At 36.6% G+C, this 13,177-nt stretch overlaps 1 protein-coding gene across 2 annotated transcripts in view; it reads right to left on the reverse strand.

Annotated features, from left to right (window-relative positions):
* Window positions 1-6,960: 6,960 nt before the first annotated feature.
* The window catches only part of LOC107566001 (pre-mRNA-processing factor 6), a 25,798-nt gene continuing 19,581 nt past the window's right edge, over window positions 6,961-13,177 (reverse strand). For both annotated transcript variants that reach the window (XM_016251348.1, XM_016251349.1), the window contains exons 15-21: window positions 12,512-12,631; window positions 10,261-10,437; window positions 9,968-10,101; window positions 8,067-8,158; window positions 7,672-7,786; window positions 7,392-7,518; window positions 6,961-7,247 (exon numbers count right to left, since the gene is read on the reverse strand). In XM_016251348.1, the coding sequence (XP_016106834.1) occupies window positions 7,095-7,247; window positions 7,392-7,518; window positions 7,672-7,786; window positions 8,067-8,158; window positions 9,968-10,101; window positions 10,261-10,437; window positions 12,512-12,631 (918 nt within the window). In that variant the 3' untranslated portion in view covers window positions 6,961-7,094. The remainder of the gene's footprint in view (window positions 7,248-7,391; window positions 7,519-7,671; window positions 7,787-8,066; window positions 8,159-9,967; window positions 10,102-10,260; window positions 10,438-12,511; window positions 12,632-13,177) is intronic.

The following is a 13,177-nucleotide window of genomic DNA, read 5'->3' on the forward strand; positions in this document are numbered from 1 at the left end:
AGACAGACAGATAGATAGATAGATAGATAGATAGAGACAGACAGACAGACAGACAGACAGAGACAGAGACAGACAGACAGACAGATAGATAGATTGTCATCCTCAGTTTATTTCATATCATAATTATTCAGATTAAATTTATTTTGATTATGTAATAAATACTTGTCTAAATCATGTCATGCTCTGTTTATAGTAGATTATAGTTATTCAGATTAACTTTATTTAGACAGACAAACAAACAAATACATTTCTAGAACATTATCCTGTGTTCATGTCAGTTTATAATTATCAAGGTTAACTTTGTTTTGATTATTCAGTCAACAAACAAACAAACAAAAACAAAGATAAATATTATACCAATCTTTCTGGTTTGCGGCAGTTTCGTGTGATGAGCAGCTGCATTTGTCCCACCACCTTTGTCATGCGATCTGCATGCTGGTGTCTCTGCCGTTCACTCAAGCAGCTGAAGATTTGGGTCATATTATAGATATATCGCAGGATACGGTGAACCTACCAGCAAAACACACTGTATCGATTATTAAGACACCACCACACAGAGAAAAGCTCAGTGAGAACTGTCTCGAAAAACTTTTAAGACCAAATGTTGTGTTAAGGAAACATACATGTAGCCATGTACAGGTGGCTGTACCTTTTCAGAAGGACAGTGGTCCTTTTCTTTTGATATGTCAAATGTTCCAGTCAGATTCTGGGCCGAGAGAGAAAAGCACTTGACATAAAAAACACTCAGACAGTTCATCTTCTACAGGTCACCAGAAGAGGGCAGCAAGTAACCATATACTGACTACTTCATACTTTAAATGGGACAAAAATGCTTATATAACGTGTTAGATGATCAGTCAGCAACAGCAAGTCAGATTTTCTAAAATTTCAATACATAGTCTGTTTATTCACATGAACTGGGGTTATGAGATACGACACTCACCAGGTTTTGGAGCTCAACCAGGATGAGAGCCCTGTAGGTGCTGATGATGGCAGTATAATCACATGCGCGTTTACTGTGGGCCGCCGCGAGCAGCAGCATTACAGTCACACAGACAGCAGGCCTGTTCACACACTGCACACAACACATGCATCTGCATCACAAATGCTATCTATCTATCTATCTATCTATAGAGAGAGAGAGATATATCTCAAAAGAGTTTTTGGAGTATTTTATGCAGACTTGTCAACTACAAATCAAAGTGCATTTGCTATATGGCTGCTATTAAACACATGACCAGAGCTGATGTGTGACAAAACTTTATAAAACATGCCGTTACACACACGTAGCCCTACAACTACAATAAAATAAATTATACTAGATTGAAAAGTTCGTAGACAAACTTTAAGTTGGCTTAAAAAAAAATAGCCAGAAAGTTTTAAAAAGTTTTAAAAGCTTGAAGTTTGAAGGTTTTCAGTTTGAAGTAGTTTGACATTTAAAATAGTTTTTAAGATTAAAGTTTGAACATTTTGAAAGCAATAAGAGTCAGAAAAACAGATGTGGTTGCTAAGGTATTCTGGGTGGTTGCTATGCAGTTGCTAGGATATTCAGAGTGTTGCTATGCTGTTGCTATGGTACCCAGGGTGGTTGCTAGGGTGTTTCTAGAATGACTAGCTTGTTATAAGTATGTTGATAGCATGATTAGCAAGTTACTGGCACGTTGCTAGCATTTTCCTAGCATGATTAACATGTTACTAACATGTTGTTAGCATGACTCGCATGTTACTAGCATATTGCTAGCATGATTAACTGGTTATTAACATGTTAGCATGTTACTAGCATATTGCTAGCATGATTAACAGGTTATTAACATGTTAGCATGTTACTAGCATATTGCTAGCATGATTAACAGGTTATTAACATGTTAGCATTTTATTAGCATATTGCTAGCATGATTAACAGGTTATTAACATGTTAGCATGTTATTAGCATATTGCTAGCATGATTAACAGGTTATTAACATGTTAGCATGTTACTAGCATATTGCTAGCATGATTAACAGGTTATTAACATGTTAGCATGTTATTAGCATATTGCTAGCATGATTAACAGGTTATTAACATGTTAGCATGTTACTAGCATATTGCTAGCATGATTAACAGGTTATTAACATGTTAGCATGTTACTAGCATATTGCTAGCATGATTAACAGGTTATTAACATGTTAGCATGTTACTAGCATATTGCTAGCATGATTAACAGGTTATTAACATGTTAGCATGTTACTAGCATATTGCTAGCATGATTAACAGGTTATTAACATGTTAGCATGTTACTAGCATATTGCTAGCATGATTAACAGGTTATTAACATGTTAGCATGTTACTAGCATATTGCTAGCATGATTAACAGGTTATTAACATGTTAGCATGTTACTAGCATATTGCTAGCATGATTAACAGGTTATTAACATGTTAGCATGTTACTAGCATATTGCTAGCATGATTAACAGGTTATTAACATGTTAGCATGTTACTAGCATATTGCTAGCATGATTAACAGGTTATTAACATGTTAGCATGTTACTAGCATATTGCTAGCATGATTAACAGGTTATTAACATGTTAGCATGTTACTAGCATATTGCTAGCATGATTAACAGGTTATTAACATGTTAGCATGTTACTAGCATATTGCTAGCATGATTAACAGGTTATTAACATGTTAGCATGTTATTAGCATATTGCTAGCATGATTAACAGGTTATTAACATGTTAGCATGTTATTAGCATATTGCTAGCATGATTAACAGGTTATTAACATGTTAGCATTTTACTAGTATATTGCTAGCATGATTAACAGGTTATTAACATGTTAGCATTTGTTACTAGCATATTACTAGCATGATTAACAGGTTATTAACATGTTAGCATGTTATTGGCATGTTTCTAGCATGATTGGCATTCTGCTAGTACGTTTTTAACGTGATTTAACATATTGTAAATCTAAAACCAGGTAAAATCAGCTGATTCAGTAAAAAAAACAGCTAGAAACCAGTTAAAATCAGCTAAAACCAGCTGAATTACCAAAAAGCCAGTTAAAAACCAGTTAACCCGAGCCAGAACAGTCTGAAGAGCTGGGCTGAGTTTGGTGGTTCTAGCTTGAACGCTCGAGGAGGAGTAGCGTACAGAAATTTAGTCTAAGAATAATAATAATAAGAAAAAGAAGATTAGCATATTACTAGCATGTTTGTAGCATGATTAGCAAGTTACTAGCAGGTTAACATGATTAGCATGTTACTATCATGTTTTAACATGATTAGCATGTTGCTAGCATGATTAGCAAGTTACTAGCACGTTTTTAGCATGACTAACATGTTGCTATCATGATTAACGTTATTAGCATTTTCTAGCATGCTACTAGCATGTTTTTAACATGATTAGCATGTTGTTAGCATGATTAGCAAGTTACTAGCATGTTTTTAGCATTACTAACATGTTGCTATCATGATTAACATGTTATTAGCATTTTTCTAGCATGATAAGCCGGTTTTTAACATGATTAGCATGTTGTTAGCATGATTAGCAAGTTACTAGCATGTTTTTAGCATTACTAACATGTTGCTATCATGATTAACATGTTATTAGCATTTTTCTAGCATGATAAGCCGGTTTTTAACATGATTAGCATGTTGTTAGCATGATTAGCAAGTTACTAGCATGTTTTTAGCATTACTAACATGTTGCTATCATGATTAACATGTTATTAGCATTTTTCTAGCATGATAAGCCGGTTTTTAACATGATTAGCATGTTGTTAGCATGATTAGCAAGTTACTAGCATGTTTTTAGCATTACTAACATGTTGCTATCATGATTAACATGTTATTAGCATTTTTCTAGCATGATAAGCCGGTTTTTAACATGATTAGCATGTTGTTAGCATGATTAGCAAGTTACTAGCATGTTTTTAGCATTACTAACATGTTGCTATCATGATTAACATGTTATTAGCATTTTTCTAGCATGATAAGCCGGTTTTTAACATGATTAGCATGTTGTTAGCATGATTAGCAAGTTACTAGCATGTTTTTAGCATTACTAACATGTTGCTATCATGATTAACATGTTATTAGCATTTTTCTAGCATGATAAGCCGGTTTTTAACATGATTAGCATGTTGTTAGCATGATTAGCAAGTTACTAGCATGTTTTTAGCATTACTAACATGTTGCTATCATGATTAACATGTTATTAGCATTTTTCTAGCATGATTAGCATGTGACTAACATGTTGTTAGCATGATTAGCATGTTATTAGCATGTGTATAGCATGATTAGCATGCTGCTAATTTTTAACGTGATTTAACAGTGTAATTAGGCTCTATTAATAATTATATAGGCTTTATTATTCTATTCTATCATTATTCTGATAAATAATAAATAAATACCACATTTAATGGCTCTATTATTATTGCCTTATTTTATTATTCTGATCCCAGCATATTAAACATGTCTCATTTGTGACCAGTTTGAATAAAAAACTGATTGATTATAATGAAATACAAACCCGATTCCAAAAAAGTTGGGACACTGTACAAATTGTGAATAAAAACAGAATGCAATGTGGAAGTTTCAAATTTCAATATTTTATTCAGAATACAACATAGATGACATATGTTTATATAGATAATAGATCATATAAAGCAGTATTGTCACATTAAATGAAACTAATAATAGCAGCATTGAGGCATTAGCCCAAACAAAGTAAACGTAAAATGATCATTCCTTCTTTTCCTCACTATTGCATTGCCTGGCAAATATTGTTCATTTGGTCGCATTGAGCTACTGGACCATTTTACGTTTTCGAGGATTTCCATTTATATGATAGAAGAGTAAAACACATACTTCTATACTGTAAGCATGTATAAAGGTTTAAAAACATGTAGTTTGTGTCACTGAGCTACCCAAACGCACGTGTTCACTGTTATCAGCTACTTCTGGAATTCAACTGGTTAATTTACAGTTTGATAAGGACACTTTCCTCTGTTTGTAATGCCATTAAGCAGTGTATTTGCCGACTGAGACCCAGAACAGAAGCAGTGTAGTGCGCAGTGGCGCAGTGGGAGCTTACCATTGAGCATGGGATGATGAGGGACTCTGGCGCGCAGCAGGCAAGGCTTGGAAAGGTGGACATGGTCCAGCGGCGTCCAACGCCTCTTACATGTTTCTCACAGAAAACTTCAACAACGGTCCGAGCGGAAACAATAATAATGATCGCCTTTAAATGGGCGCTTTAGGTCTAGTTTGAGCTGGAGCTCCGGCGAGAGGCGCGTCCATTCCTGCACTGGCGAGAGTCTCGTGCGTCTCCGCCGTCAGGGGCTGCTCGCATCGCGCTTTGGGTTTCACCAGATCTCGAGTCTGATCAAGTCGAGAAAACTTCCGCGATCAATCAACTTTGCGCTTGGTTTCGGTTTCGGTGGGAGATCACTTTATAAACCAGGTGCACCGAGGGGTCCGCTGCTTAGGGAACGAAGTGCGCGGACTGCACGAAGGCTTTGACACGACTCTTTATATACACTGATGCATAAGTGGACAGACAAATCCTTTAGTCTTTGTGTTGTGTCCAGACATTTGTGTCAGGCTCCAACGCCTAGAATATTTCAGTGTGGCCTTCAGCTGATAAAAAAAATCACTACATCCCGCATGTTTCACACATGGTTTGATTTTCCTTGAAGAAATGCCAGTGCTTAAAGGCAGAAAAAATTAATTGTGTAACGTTTTATGCAAGCTTAAGTTTTAGTCAGGGTCATCTAAAAGCCCCTCTAAAGTAGGGGTCCTCACTTCATCTCCTTTTGATGAACCTTACACCTATTATATCATGAGCTCATTAGCAGAGTAAAGACATGTATAGATGATTAAACTGATGTGAGAATAGACCAATCACAATTCAGTATGCAAATAAATGCAAAAAACAAGACTAATAATGTAGCATGTAAATACTGCAATGGTATCATAATTGTCATAGGGAACATTTTCAAACATTAATCTCTTTTAAGTATAAAAGTTTTTAAACCAAAAGTAAATACCATGCCGCCACACCTAAATAGAACATGCAGTACAAAATGTATGAACAGTTACATCAAAGAAGTAACCGTTAGTTCACCCAAAACTGAAAATGTACTTAACTTCATGCCATGCCAGAGTTTGTTTCTTCATGGGAACAGATTTGGAGAAATGTGGCATTGCATCACTTGCTCACCAGTGGATGCTCTGCAGTGAATGGGTGCCGTCAGAATGAGAGTCCAAACAGCTGATAAAAACATCACAATAATCCACTCCACTCCAGTCCTGTGAAGCGAAGAGAGAAACAAATTCATCAAGAAGTTCTAACATTAAACCATCTCTTCTGGCCAAAATATAGGCCAAAGTTAGAATGTCTTGATGAATTTGTTTCTCTTTTCGCTTCACAGGACTGGAGTGGTGTGGATTATTGTGATGTTTTTATCAGCTGTTTGGACTCTCATTCTGACGGCACCCATTCACTGCAGAGCATCCATTGGTGAGCAAGTGATGCAATGCTACATTTCTCCAAATCTGTTCAATTGTGTAATATATTGTGTAATGTTTTCCCTTTTAATTTAGTCACAACATGTTTTTTTTTGCACACTTTTTTCTGCATTTCTGATGCAACCAGCTAAAAAAATTATGTTCAGAACAGGCTGAAGGAGAATTTAGAGTTAGAAAGGGGCTAGAGATGGATGATTTAAAAAGAAAAGAAAAAAACAAACAAACATAAATCAGCACAATAATAGCATGCAGAATTTAACAAGCCAACATAGAACTAGGATGACTGAGAAATACCAAAATCACCAACACTGTAATTATCACGAGCGCTGACATCTGAAACATTTATTCTCTGATAAGCAGCACATTTACACATTAGCATAATGAGAAGCAGAGTAAGAGATAATTCTGGCAATTAATGTTCAAAATGGACTCATATCTCTGGGTGTGACTAGACTTTAGACCACCCTGAACATAACAGCATGTGTAATGAAAACAGCCCTGTTCCAGAGGAGCAAACACACGAAAAGTAGAAAAAAGCCATTAAAAAAAAAAAAAGATTTGTGAATCTGCCATTAGTCCCACAGTTCAGAAGGTGTTTTTGATCTTCGAAGCCACGAGGACCAGGATCTCTCCGATGTTCTTTTGCCAGTTGAGAACGTGTTTGGATTCAGCGCACCACAGCTCACCGTGCCGCGGCTCTGCGTTCTCACAGCGCTTCTTCACCTCCTGCTGTTGCTCCTGAGTTAGAGAAGAACACCAGAGTAAGACGAGATTCACCAAGGATGGAAAACAGCAAGCAGTACATCCTTCAAAACATCTCCTTTTGTGCTTCACGAAAGAATGAGATTTCATTAGAAAAGATCTGAGAATAAAACGTCTTACTTCTGTCCCGTGCTGAAGCTCAAACTTGTAGAAGAATGCCCAGGCGTCGCCCAAGTCTGGTTCGATCTTTACCGTCCGCAGGAACCACTCTCTCGCCTTTGTTATCTTTCTCTCGCTCCAAAACAATCTGCAGGGCACACAAACAGATATGGTATGAAGGAAACTAAAACGTTCAGACTGTTCTTGCCAAACAAGGAATAAAAGGGAGGAGGAATGTGGATGGGTAAACTGGAATTTAGTGTTGGGAGAATTTTGTCAAGAGTCCGGTCAGGAGTCTTACTTGGCCACAGCTAGAAGTACATGAGGATCATGTTCACACTTTTTCAGAGCGTCAACACTCTTGGTCTTGCGCTGAGGTCTGGCCTCCAGGAACACGGCTTCAGCCCACAGGATACCTGACAGGAAGGAGTGAGTGTTGAGGTGTGAAAATGTGCAGAGGATCTTGACCAGGGGTCACCAAACTCGGTCCTGGAGGGCCGTTGTCCTGCAGAGTTTAGCTCCAGCCCAAATCAAACACACCTGAACCAGCTAATTAAGGTCTTACTTTGTATACTTGAAACTTCCAGGCAGGTGTGTTGAGGCAAGGTAGAGCTAAATTCTGCAGCCCTCCAGGACCTAGTTTGGTGACCCCTTCTCTTGATGGATCTGTTCAGGGTTGATGAAAGCGTGGCTTACCAGAGTTAGGACACTCCTGAAGGGCTTTGGCCATGAGTGTGTTGGCGATGTTTTTCAATCCCGCTCTGTATTCAAGTCGGACAGACTCCAGCCTGCCAGAGAAATTGAGATTAAAATTGCGTGTTATTTTGGTGAGATTCTGTCATGACATGAAAATGATTGAGAAATTTAATTTAATTGCATATAGCCTTCAACGCAAAGTAGTTCTGCCATTTTTCTGCTGTCTTTTGGCAAGTTCAAGCTGAGCTGTCAGTCAGACAGCAGCCAGGGGTTAATTTACACATGCGACTGTGAAGAGGGCTGGATCATGAATATTAAGTAACATGCTCATGCAGGGCCACTTCCCAGCAGAGTTTAGCTCTAAAACAAGTCTCTAATGATCCTGAAGACCTTGATCAGCTGGAAAAGTGGTCCTCCGGGAGCAGTACTGGAAACCCCACACTTAAACCCAGCTTAAGTGACTTGCTAAAATGGCAGTTATTACTAATTATTTGCTAGGAGGCTGGCAAATAGAAAAAGGCCTTGCTCATGAATATTAATTAGGTTAGGTGACTGAAAGTTTCTGGAATATACTGTGGCAACGTCAACACAACCTAATTAAAGTTAATTCTAATTCAACCTAATTAATTAAAAGCAGAATACAACTTCTACATGTGCAAAGCCTTTTTATTAGTATTCAGACATTCATTAATTCATCTTCTTCATACTAATATTTAAATTCTTTCTTTGCAGACAATAATTTAATTGATTTAATCGAGACTTGTCATAGCACTTGCATATTATTGCTCTTTTGTTGTTTTTGATTGCTTCTATTGTCATCATTTTTTAAGTCGCTTTGGATAAAAGCGTCTGCTAAATGACTAAATGTAAATGTAATTAATATTCATTAGCTATGCCACTGTCATAGTAGAACTGTGCCACTTGCATAGTAACTATGTCGTGAAGAAACATTTTAAAAAAAAAAGTACCATTAGTCATATTTTAGCATAGGCTTTTTTACTGAAGTGCAAGTACATCTGACTCGTGTTATTTTAGATTTTATATACTATTATTAATATTTTGATTTAGCTTTTAAAGTGCCCCTATTATGGGTTATGAAAGGTTCATATTTTGGTTTTGGGAGTCCCCAACAACAGTTTGGCATGCATGCAAGGTCAAAAAACACTTTCATTGTCTTATAATATGCATTTATTTTCCTTATTTGCTCAACGACTCCCAAACGATTAGTTTAACGATTAATTTTTCCAAATCCCTCCTTTGCGTGACGCTAATCTGCGGTGATTGGTCCGATTGGTCTTATTTTCATTTCATCTTGCCTGTAATGCCTGATAAAGCAGTGTTTGTGAGCGCAGTGCTGCTTTGTGTACAGCGTTACAGGGGAAACTGCTATTTTTACCGCTCCAAAAGCGGCACCTAGTGGTAAAGAATGAATTTGCATTTTCATTCAGACCAACGAAAAGACCAACAAGTAGACGGGCAATATGCTAATGCTTCATGTTGACGTCAACCTGAAACGGCTTGGGATTCGTTTTAAAAACGACTCGTTTCAATGATTCAGAGTCGACTCTTTCTTTTGAGAGACAATAACTTTATACACGGTGCACTTTCAGATTTAAAACTTCATTCATTTAGAGCTGTGATACACACAGCATGAAAGGTATGCCCCATAATAGGGGCACTTTACATTTATATTTTCAATTTTAATTTAAGTTTAGGTTTCAGTTTTGTTACATGCTTTTGTTTATTTTTATTAGCTTTTTTACTATTTCTATGTAGCTTTATTTTATTGCAGTTAGTAATTTTAGTACCCATTTCAGCTACTTCAGTATAATAAAACATATGATAATTTAATATCTTTTGTTTTGGTTAATAACACAGCAGCATTTGGCATGGTTTCTTACCAAATCTCAGGGGTTTGTGGATTCTTGAGGCGAGCTTTCTCTAAGATGGCTCGAGCACGCGTGAGCTGGCCGACTCTCTCTTCCAGACGAGACAGAAGCAGCCATAATGACATGGAATGAGGGCACTTCTTCAGCTGAACGGACACAGCAGAGAGGAGGCACCAGAGAAACACTATTATCACGCAGTCCCACTGAATAACAGAATTAGGTTCTGCAAAAATCAACCAACAATCTATCCACACTAAAACGTTCAATTATAATAAGGCATCTTCTCTAGAGCCTCATAAACGTACTCCCTGGTTGTAGGCCTCTCGTGCTTTATCGATGTTCTCTGACTGCTCCTCGATCTGTCCTCTCATCATCCAAAGCTTGGGGAAATCCTCATAGTGCTTCAGGGCCTCCGTACAAAGCTCCTGTGCCGCTTCAATATTCCCCAGCACCCACTCCAGCCTCACCGACTTCATAAACACCTGCAAACGGCACACAGAAAACAGTTATGACAACTCATATAATGCGTTTAACAGCCTTTAAAGCCTCTGACATTTTGAACATGATTATTAAGAATGTGTGAAATGCATAAAGGTGTCAACGAAACAGGCAGGGAGATTTTCATAATCCCTTTCACATTTGAAGCTCACATGGCTAGTTTCCATAGATGCAGAAAAACATAATTGTGTATTTTTTTGGATAACATGATCACTTATGAGGAATCCTGCCAAGTGCTTGAGGTACATTTGATCCTGTGATATTTGTCTAGATGCTGACACTCTTTCCTGGAGCCAAGAGTTAAACAAGCCCAGGCAAGAGGCCTTTCTAACACCTTCCTTCTGCACCATTTACTCCCAAAAATCCCACGCTGATTTACAGGGTACAGAGCAAGCACATCTGCTGTGAGGAGGTTACCATCCACTTACAGAGCTCATCTGACATAATCCCTGACCACAATTCTGGGCCAACATTTTGTAAAAACAATTCACTGCCTTGAATCCATAAATGTTCATAAAACAGTTTCTGCAGTCCACTTTTGGTGCAGGCAGTGCATCTTTCTCATGTCAAACTCAATGACAGGCAGCTATGTACTCTCTGACACCGAGTCAACATTAAGTTTTTCAAGGACAAGTTAAAGTCACATCTCAATTCTTAACTTTATATGCAAAGTCTAAAACAGCTTTTTTTTTATGGGAGTGAGGGGTAAAATGAGTCAGTGGGTGATAGTGTCACCCCTTAATATAGCAAACTGCACATGATTATAGATTCAGAAATCATATACAGTTGTTTTTTTATTATTTTTTTTAAATAAAATAGCATGTATAGTATATAAGTGAAATACATTTAACCCTTTTTAAAAGGGTTAAATGTATTGCAAGTCAAAACCAATTTTGTGATTACTATATATAATAATTATATTATTTGTATTAGATGTATATAAATTATAAGTATAAATATATATAAAATATATTATTAAATATGTAGTATACTATAATATTATATTTAACTGAAACTAAAAAAAGCATAAACATTTTTTTTTCTAACTTTAAGTGAAACATTACGTGAAATAAAATATCAAAAAGTAAACATTTCAGCAAGTTTCCAGCAACATTTCTCATTTAGTTTAACTTGTTTTATTAAAAGAACAAAAACTGAAGTAAAAAATAATAAAAAGAATACAGATAAAAAAAATAACTCTAAAATGAAAGCATAAAATAAAATAAAAAAAATAGGAATAAAAACTTTAGACTTTATGAATTTTATAATTACTGTACTTTAATAAATATTTAATTAAACACTTAAAAATATATTTTAAAAAATGTAATCTCAATTATACTAGAATTACCTTTTTTGGCTAAATATTAGCCATGAATTACTAAAATTAAGCATTTTATTAAAACAGTAGTTATGTGAAAAACTGTGTCAGATGCTTAAGGGTAAGCAGAGTCAGAGGTTCATGCAGGAAAATACTCTTTCAAATACAGTTACACAACGTTTCTGAATATACTTTTTTCCTGGATGGTTTAATATAATTATGTTCTGCAAAACTGCCTGTGATTAAGCAAATTTTTTTTTTCTAATTTGTTTAACTGAAAAGTAAATGAGTCACACGTTCAGCAACGATTTAACTTAACCCTTGATAAGACATGGCGGCTAACGTGGGCCAATTGGTCAGTGGTCCACTTTTTAAATGAAATATTATTAAGATTATTAGTTCAAACTTGAGCTTAGCCTCATCTCTGCTGACAGGTGCATAGTCTGATATGCTTAAAAAAATATGCACACATTCAAAAAGGTCAAAGGCCTTTCATTAGCCATCGTAAATCATCTTCCCGCTACTGTCACATTCAACAGCCTGTTGCACAAGCATTTCTACAGAGTGACTCACCCTTCATCCACTGATCTCATCACTTATCTCTCGCAATCTAAACAAGAGAGAAATCATAACACGCAGAAACTAAAACCCTGTGTTCTCAGCAGAAGGGTGTCCCCAGCATGACACAGCAGCGGTTACATCTATTTGACAGGGGGTGGTCTGAACATTGGGCCGCTCACCCTGGCAGTGGGGGCGCTGCTACGGGCCTTGGCCAGCAGCCTGCGCGCTCTCTCGTACTCGTTATTCTCCGATTCCAGCTTCACGGCAGCCAGCCAGATCTCCTCACTGTTGGGGTTAGCCTAACACAAAGAGAAAAACAGAAAGAGGCGGGACGAGTTTTTACTGGCCATCATCCCAGTGAACACTTAGATACAGTAACAGCTGATTAGTTTCAGTTAATGAGCACGGATATGCCGTTTAGATTGATCTTTTTTTTATTATGGTTCTGCATCTTTAGTTTGAAGTTTTGCATTATCTTTCAGTTATGTCATGTTATGACTAGGCCAACACTGAATCTACAGTTGTTGTTTTGTCATGCCTTCCAAAATGAGTGGGAGGGAATCAAAACGAATTTAAATAGTATCAATTTATCTACATATATTTTTAAATTAATACTTTCATTCAGTAATGATGCATTAAACTTTTCAAAAGTGACAGTAAAGACTTTTATATTGTTACAAAATATTTCCACTTGTTCTTTTGAACATTCTATTCATCAAATAAATGTGAATATATCCTGAATATATGCATGGTTTCCACAAAAATATAAAGCTATATAAACTGCTTTCGACATTAATAAACAGAAATGTTTCTTGAGCAGCAAATCAGCATATCAGAATGATTTC

The sequence above is a fragment of the Sinocyclocheilus grahami genome, unplaced genomic scaffold (assembly GCF_001515645.1).
Source record: "Sinocyclocheilus grahami isolate Dianchi unplaced genomic scaffold, SAMN03320097.WGS_v1.1 scaffold1039.1, whole genome shotgun sequence".
NCBI lineage: Eukaryota > Metazoa > Chordata > Actinopteri > Cypriniformes > Cyprinidae > Sinocyclocheilus > Sinocyclocheilus grahami.